This window comes from Nicotiana tomentosiformis, chromosome 10, assembly GCF_000390325.3.
Source record: "Nicotiana tomentosiformis chromosome 10, ASM39032v3, whole genome shotgun sequence".
Classification (NCBI taxonomy): Eukaryota; Viridiplantae; Streptophyta; class Magnoliopsida; order Solanales; family Solanaceae; genus Nicotiana; species Nicotiana tomentosiformis.
Window position 1 is genome coordinate 4,685,665 of NC_090821.1, and position 9,113 is coordinate 4,694,777.

At 35.3% G+C, this 9,113-nt stretch overlaps 1 protein-coding gene across 1 annotated transcript; it reads left to right on the forward strand.

Annotated features, from left to right (window-relative positions):
- The first annotated feature begins 2,535 nt into the window (after positions 1-2,535).
- LOC104087596 (protein SMALL AUXIN UP-REGULATED RNA 12-like) lies at positions 2,536-3,518 on the forward strand. The gene has a single exon (XM_009592120.4). It carries the CDS (start codon positions 2,734-2,736, stop codon positions 3,052-3,054), a length of 321 nt encoding a protein of 106 aa, XP_009590415.1. The 5' UTR covers positions 2,536-2,733; the 3' UTR covers positions 3,055-3,518.
- Positions 3,519-9,113: the final 5,595 nt, after the last annotated feature.

Sequence of the window (9,113 nt, forward strand, 5' to 3'; positions counted from 1 at the left end):
TATGCTCAATAGCAAGTTTGATATGAAAGACTTGGGAGTTGCTGATTTAATTCTGGGAATTAAGATCAATAAGACTCCTCAAGGTCTGGCATTGTCACAATCTCATTATATTAAGACAGTACTTGAAAAATTCAAGCACTTGGGCTTTAAAGTTGCAAAGACTCCAATTGACGTGAATCTTGCATTAGCAAAGAACAAAGGCCAAAGCATATCACAATTGGATTATGCTCGTGTGTTGGGATGCTTAATGTATATCATGAATTGTACACGACCAGATATAGCTTGTGCTATAAGTAAACTGAGTCGATATACGAGCAATCCAGGCCAATCTCATTGGATGGCAATGAAACGAGTTTTGGGATATTTAGAACATACCCAGAACTTTGAATTGCACTACAGTAATTTCCCTGCGGTGATTGAGGGATACTGTGATGCAAATTGGATCACCGGTTCAACTGATTCTAAGTCCACGAGTGGATATGTATTCACTATTGGTGGAGGAGCGGTATCTTGGAAGTCGTCCAAACAAACATGTATTGCCCGCTCTACAATGGAGGCTGAATTCATAGCCTTAGATAAAGCCGGTGAAGAAGCTGAATGGCTCTGGAATTTCTTGGAAGACATTCCATTTTGGCCCAAACCGTTGGCACCAATATGCATACATTGTGATAGTCAAGCGGCAATTGGAAGGGCTGGGAGCGTTATGTATAACGGTAAATCTCGTCATATACGACGAAGACATAAAATCGTTAGGCAATTACTCTCTAGAGGAATTATCACGATTGACTATGTAAAGTCAAGTGATAATGTGTCGGATCCACTTACAAAAGGCCTAACTAGAGAGGTAGTTGAGAAATCATTAAGGGGAATGGGGCTATGGCCGAGAACAAGTCATTGTGGCGGTAACTCTACCTAGAAGACTAGAGATCTCAAGATCTAGGTTCAAGGAAATCAAACAAAGTCATTAATGACGGTTCAACATTGTCAAATAAAATTTTAGTCCGTTCTCGTGATGAGACAATGTTCAGTACCAAGGATAAAGCATTAAGGCTTTTTAATGATTTCTAAATTTGATATGGGGTATATCAAATAGTGTATCTACAGGATGACACGTTTAGGAATCACCTATGTAAGTGTAAAGTGTTAGCCGCTTCAAGGAGAACTTTGTAAGGCCAGTTCTCTACGCACTTATGAAATCAGGCGGTGTTCATGGCTGAAACGAACACAACAATGAGAACCAAAGACGGTTAAGGGTTGATTGTGTGACTTATGGTTGTCTAGGTATACACCAAAGATCGTCGGTTCAAAGATATCAAATCTACCGATTGACCGAGTATATCCAACATAAGTTTACTACGGAAAGTTCAAAGGGAAACCTACTTATCCAGATGCGATTAATCCTTGCTTGTAAATCACACAGTTTTTCCATGTATACTTTCATGATATAGCCATTCCCCATTCATGTGGGGGATTGTTGAGGTTTTTATTTTTTAAGATGAAATAGTCTTAAAATGAGGGTGAATGAGAAATGGAGGGAAAATAAAATTTTTGAGTAAAATTTTAAGTTTTTCCCTCTTGACACTGAGACATTGTCCCATATTGGAAGAGGAAGAGATTTTTGGTGGGTATATATATAATTGCTCTTCTTGTAGCTCTTAAAGAGTTAAGAAGAAAGCAAGCCTCGCGCTATCGTCGTCGTCGCTCGCTCGGCTCGGCTCGGCTTCGGCTACGGCTTCGGCTTCGGCTTCGGCTTCGGATTCGGATTCGGATTCGGATTTGGATTTGGTCAAATGATCGATTGATTGATTAATTTTTTGGACCAAATTTATTTGTTAATAGTAAATATTAACGTAAGATTATCCGCATTTGTAACGGATATTTTTCAATCCGTGTATTGACCACAAGGCAGCCGCCTAATGCTCTTCCCACCATGATTGTGCTTGCTCCACAAATAAGCTAATGCTTGCTCCACCATGGAGGGTGGACGATTGGTCTTCTTCAACACTGGCTGCTATATATATGTGCAGCAGCTGTTGAAGAAAGACACACAACACTCAACACACAAACTGAAATTCTGAAATCGCTCAACAGATTTGGCTATACATTGCACTCCTTCCTCTCAGCATTTTCATACGATTTTCTGAGTTTCTACTCCTTCGTTCTGCATTGTTTTAACTTCAAACAAAGCAATTGTAAGTGTGATTTGCTACCGAACTTTGTGTTCGCTGAAACACTGGGGTTTGAAGTACCGCTACACCAGTGTGTGATTCGTTCTATCCTGCGAGGAAATAATCCATTATCTTGGGTACTAGGAGGGGATTAAATTCCTTAAGGAAACACTGTGAATTCAGTGGGCTCGAATTAATTACTGTTTCATTACGTTAACTTATATTTTGCAGAATTATTATTTGCAAATATAGCAATATTGGCGGGACTAACAAAAGTAGTGTGGATATGTTCCATCTGTTGTTATAGAGCTAATAAATCTGCCTGTGTATTATGCTCCCTCTTCCCCTCCTTGCCCCTTCACTTCAAAATTAAAATTAAAACAAAAAAAGTCATAGTTGGGGTCTTCTTTCTTCATAAATACCTGCACCTTCCTCTATCATCACACAACTCATCACTTTTTAGCACTTCTTTCTCTCAAAGGAAAGAAGTGTTTTTCTTCTTCTTTCCAAAACTCGCAACTTTCTTTTCATTAACATTCTCAAACATTCAAGAAAACAAATTAAAATGGCCATCAGAAAATCAAACAAGTTGTCACAAGCTGCAGTTTTAAAGCAAATCTTGAAAAGGTGTTCGAGTTTGGGAAAGAAAAATGGCTATGACGATGAAGATGGCCTTCCCATTGATGTGCCCAAAGGTCATTTTGCTGTCTACGTAGGAGAGAATCGAAAACGATATATTATACCAATTTCTTTCTTAAGTCACCCTCAGTTTCAGTCCCTTCTCCGTTGTGCCGAAGAGGAGTTTGGGTTCAATCACGACATGGGCATTACTATTCCTTGTGAAGAAGTCGTTTTCCGATCATTAACTAATTCCATGCTGCAGTAGAGGAGAACTGTTGAAGGGAAACTTTGGCGTAACTGGTAAAGTCAGGAGTTCACGGTTCAATCCGTAAACTCGGTCTCTTACAAAAAAAATGCAAGGTAAAACTATGCGCTGGGCTACCTTTTAGTAGAGGAGAAATGTTGAAAAGTGATTAACTGGTATTAATTGAAAAGGTTTTAGGTGAAGAGAGATGGATGGGCTCAACATGAAGCAATACTTGGTGAATTGCGCGCTTCTTAATTCTTTTTTTCGACATCTTTCTTCACTGTATTATTTTTATTGTTATTATTATTATTTTTTCTTTTTCTTTTAGTTGACATCTTCTAACGTCGACCCAAGAAGCAGATGAAATTGTTTGTTTTTATGGGTCAGATTTGTAAAAAGAAAAGCTTGGGAATTTTTCCTTGCAGAGGTGTACGTTTGGTTATGACATTCTGTGAGAGAAGTTAATGTACCTCCTTCATTCATTTCCTAATGTTATTTATGATTTGATATATTAAGTTATATACAAATGGTGTATATTAAAGTTTACTATTTTGGTGTAATTAATCTCGAAGACTTAACAAAGTAAATACATTCTGCTGTATTATTCTCTCCGTTTTTTTTATTAGTTCTCTTTTGACTTGGCACGTCCTTACTACTAGAAATAATATTTAAAAAAATAGTAAATCTCTCTTGATTTGCTAAAAAATTATGACTTCACCAACTATAGGAGAAAGACCTTAAGAAAGTCAATATATCAATTTAAAGCGTAAAAATGTTGACTATTCCTTTCAATTCGCCATAATGACTATTGCTATATATTCCAAAAATTTTATTGCGTACCTAGAAGAATATATTATTCCCTCCGTCCCAATTTATATATCACTATTTAATTGAGCACGAATTTTAAAAAAAAATAGAAAGTAGCATTTTTGAAACTTGTGATTCAGACCAAACCAGGGGTATTTGTGTGACTATAAATAATTTTATTAAACGGTAAAATGAGAATTTCAAGTTAAGTTATTTCTAATATGAAAAGATGACATCTATCTTTTTGGGACAAGCTAACAAGGAAAGCATGTCATAATATAAATTGTAACAGGAGTTATAAACTAAAATTACTATAAAAGAAAGGCAAACAAAAAGATGAACAATAGGAGCCACAATACTACAATAGTAAATATGAAGCAACGCACAAGTGAACCGCTATACATTCTATTGAAGAATAAAAAAATTAGAACAATGTGATATAGAATGCTGCAAATGGAAACAAGTACCATTAAAGCCTGGATGTTGAAAACTAGCAACCATCCTTCGGCAGTGAAAACTATGTTTCTTGCCTTCATAAATAATGTTTACCAGAATACTAAACCAGAGAAGAAATTAAATTCAATATCCAAAGGACTGCATTTTAGTAGCAAGGAAAAAAGAATTGGGCAAAGATCACTTTACAACCGATAACCGCAAAAGTGTAAAATATGTATTTTTTTATATATAAAATATAGAAATATATATATATATATATATATATATATATACAAAAAATTTACAGACTATTAACTTAAGAGCGGCTATTTTCCAAAAAACAAATTAGAATTGAACATAGTATGACAAGTTTTGGGCCCATTTGGCATTAAGAGGGCAAACATACAAATGTAAACCCAATGGGTTATGAACCCCACCTTGTCCTTCTCGAATACACATACTTCAACAAACCGTCTGCATGTATTGTTTCATGTGGAGACATATATTCTAAAAACATCTAAATCAAATGGTGAGAAGTATCACTATATTTTGAGACACAAATACAAACTCTCTACTTATATGGAACTAGAATATATGTACGAACTAACAGTCAAAAACTTATACAAGGCTACCCGAAATATCAATGAAATGGCCTTCAAAAAAGCAAACAAGCTGCAATTTTAAAGAAAATATTAAAAAGGTGTTCGAGTTTCACTGCTAGAAATCAACTGATTTTCGTCCAAGGCTTTCCGACCGAAATCGGTCGAAAAGAAAACCGACCGAAATCGATCGGAAATAAGAGTATTTGGTCGCAAAAGTCAACAAAAATTTTCTGATAGCAAAAAAATAATTAGTCAAATATTTGGTCATACTTGTATATAATGTACAAAAATAATTATATATTAAAAAATTTCCAAATTTCCGACCGAATTCGGTCGAAAATTGGTCAAATATTTGATCATACTTGTATATAATATACAAAAATAATTATTTATTAAAACTTTTCCAACTTTCCGACCGATTTCGATCGGAAATTGGTCAAATATTTGGTCATACTTATATATAATGTATAAAAATAATTATTTATTAAATATTTTCCAACTTTCCGATCGATTTCGGCCGGAAATTGGTCAAATATTTGGTCATACGTGTAAATAATGTACAAAAATAATTATTTATTAATATTTTTCCAAATTTCCGACCGAAATCGTTCGGAACGTTTAAAATAATTAATTTCCGCCCAAGACAAAAATTATATATATATAATTAACCAACCGAATAAGTTATAATTAAATATTTTCGACCGATTTCGGTCGAAAAAATGATTTTAAAATAATTAAAATATAAATTTATTAATATTTGTGTGTGTGTAAATAATAAATTGCTTTTAAATAAACATATATATATATATATATATATATATATATATATATATATATATATATATATATATATATTGTAACGACCCAACAGTCGTTTCGACTTTTAGAACCCTGTTCCCTTAAATAAAACTCCCCGAATATGTTTTTAATAATTTATGACTTGCGGGGATGGTTGGTTCGGGATTTGGTTGTGTTTGGGTTGAAATCGGAACACTTGGTTCCTTAAGTTAACCTTAAAAGGCTAAGTTTGACTTCGGTCAATATTTTGAGAAAACGACCTCAGAATCGGGATTTGACGGTTTCAATAGGTTCGTATGATGATTTCAGACTTGGGCGTATGTTCGAATCGAGTTTTAGATAATCCAGGAGCGTTTTGGGGCTTAATAGTGAAAATAAACTATTTGAAGGTTTAAAGTTCTTTAAAATGGGTTTGGAGTAGGTTTTTGAGTAATTGAAGTCCGTTTGGAATTCCGAATTTGGGAATAGTTCCGTATAGTGATTTAAGACTTGCACGCAAATTTTCGTGTCATTCCGAATAGTTTAAGTATATTTCGGCGCATTAGAAGTAAATTGAAAAACTTGAAATTCCTAAGTTTGAATCAATTTGGTTTAGGGTATGATTCTTAGATTTGATATTGTTTTATGCGTTCCGAGATTCGAGCGAGTCTATTTTATGATTTCAAACCTGTTGGTATGTTCGGCCGGGGCCCCGGGGGTCCCGAGTGTTAACCGGACGAGGCTCGGACCAATTTTAAAAAATTGAGCAAGGATTGAAGCTCCCAGCTACTGTCATAATCGCACCTGCGCTTGGACAGTTGCAGGTGCGAGCCACCAATCGCAGGTGCGAACGAGAGAAACCTGCCCAGCCATCGCATATGTGAAGCATTTGGCGCACCTGCGAACGCACAAGTGCGATGGCCTTGTGCGCAGAAGCGTAAAAATGCGCAGGTGTGAAGGGATGGGAGCACCTGCGCTTGCGCAGAAGCGAGCATTTCTTCCGCAGGTGCAGAACCAGGAAAATAAGGAAAATGCGCACCTACGAGGAATTTCTGCAGGTGCGAAAGCCGCATGTGCGGTACTCCTTCCGCAGGTGCGAAAAACCTGTATGGGCAGAACCTTAAAACGAACGAAAACTCAGTCCATTTCTTTCTATTTTTCATCCATTGTTGGGCGATTTCGGAGCTCTTTGTGATGAGTTTTCAACTAACAACTTAGAGGTAAGTTAATTCTACACCCCTAGAGTTAAATACATAGATTATAAATAGATTATAACTAGTAAATCTTAGAATTCAAAGATTTAGATGAAAAACCTAGAGTTTTATAAAAATGAGATTTTAACCATGAAAATAGTTATGGAATTGAGTAGAAATTATATATTTAAGTTCTTGAGATTATGGGTATTTTCAGAATCCGAGCATGTGGGCCCGGAATAAATTTTAGGAATTTTACCATTTTGGATAAGGTAATTTATTTAATAGATAGATTTCGAATCATTTAGCATATATTAATTATTTTGTATAATATTTAGATAGTTTCGGTTCGGCGTCGAATCGAGAATTCAACGCGACGTGGTAATTGGAAAGTGGATTTTGAGACGAGGTAAGTCTCTTGTTTAATCTTGTGAGGGGAAAATTACCCCATAGGGATTAAATTGAATAATTATTGCTAATTGCAGGGGCTACGTACACACGAGGTGACAAGTGTCCGTGCGTAGCTACTATAAATGTTAAAGTCCGGGTAGTTTAGGACTCAAAGCATTAATTACTTGTGTAAATTGTATTCCTTGATTTATTAGTATTAATTGATATATATATATATATGAATATATTGTGAATTGTTAGATAAAGATATTAAAGGATGGAAATCTCATATGCTTGATTTTCTGTTTAAATCAATTAATTGTTAAAAGAAATTGTTCTCCTCCCGAATTTATCTCATAATAAATATACTCTCCTTCCGGAGGTACATAAGAAAATGTCCTCCTTTCTTGTGGAGCGGGCCGAACGCCTCGGCAGGATAGATGTATCTATGGATCTCGCCGCACGTCCCTCGACATTGTACACGACACTCTGAATCGGGTCGTACGTCCTCGGCAAAAATCATGCTTAATAATAATAATTACACGATATCTTAATAGTTTATTTCAACTTGCAAAGGTAATTGATAAATTGAAAATCTTTAAAATTTAATGAATTATTATTCCTGCTTGTTAAGGAATTATTGTTATTCCTGTAAATGCGACTAATTGATAAATTGAAAAATTTATTGAAATTGAATTGCAGCTTGTAAAACTATTTGTTAAATTGGAAGTTTTATTGAAATTTCATGATTTAATTAATAAATTGGAAAATTATTGCATTTGAATGATTCTTATTATTTTTTCTAATTGAATAAAATTATTGTTAACTCTGTGAACCATGCTGATTTGAATAATTATAATTTATTCTAATTTTTATTATTGACCCATAGTGAGTGTCAAAGTCGGCTATCTCGTCTCTACCACTTCGAGATTAGGCTTGATACTTACTGGGTATACATTATTTTCGTACTCATACTGCACTTGCTGCATATTTTATTTTGCAGGTACATATATGTATAGCGGCCATGTGGGCACAGAGGTGTGGTTAATAATTGTGAGGACATAGGTGAGCTGCATTCTATATTACGATCCGCAGCTAACAGAGTCTCCTTCAGAGTTATTATATTTTCCTATCTAATTTATATTCTGGACAGATGCTATATTTTATTTTTAATTCCCTAGAAAATGCTCATGCACTTGTGACACCGGGTTTTGGGAATGGTTGTGAATTGTTTAGAAATTTAGTTGCTAAAAATATTTATTATTTACTCTATGAGTTTTATCTTTACAATTTCATTGAAGAAATTTTTATTTCAAAAATACTAAAATAGGTAATTAAGTTAATTGATTATGGTTGGCTTGTCTGACAGTGGTGTCCGGCACCATCACGGCCTTTTTGGATTTTGGGTCGTGACAACATGGTATCAGAGCACTAGGTTCACGTAGGTCTCACGAGTCATGAGCAAGTCTAGTAGAGTCTTGCGGATCGGTACGGAGACGTCTATGCTAATCTTCGAGAGGCTACAGGGCTGTTAGGAATACTTTCCTTTTTGATTCCTCATCGTGTGTTCAATTCCTTTGAGGCTTATGCCTACATTTCCTTCCTATTCAATCTTATACGACGTGATGCGCTTGTTATAAATTGGGGATCGAGGAAATTTTTAATCGTACTACAGATGTAGTGCGAGATGCTTCTCCCTGTGTAATTAATTGGGCTATTGTCTTCGCCTTGCGGAAGGCCGCTCTATCGTTACAGTTCAGTATCAATACAACCTAAGGTTTTGAAATTTGGCATTGATTGTTACGACGATTCGTGCGTTGTTATCACACAGTGTTTATGTAATGGTAGAATGCCTGTCTATGTGTCAGGGCAG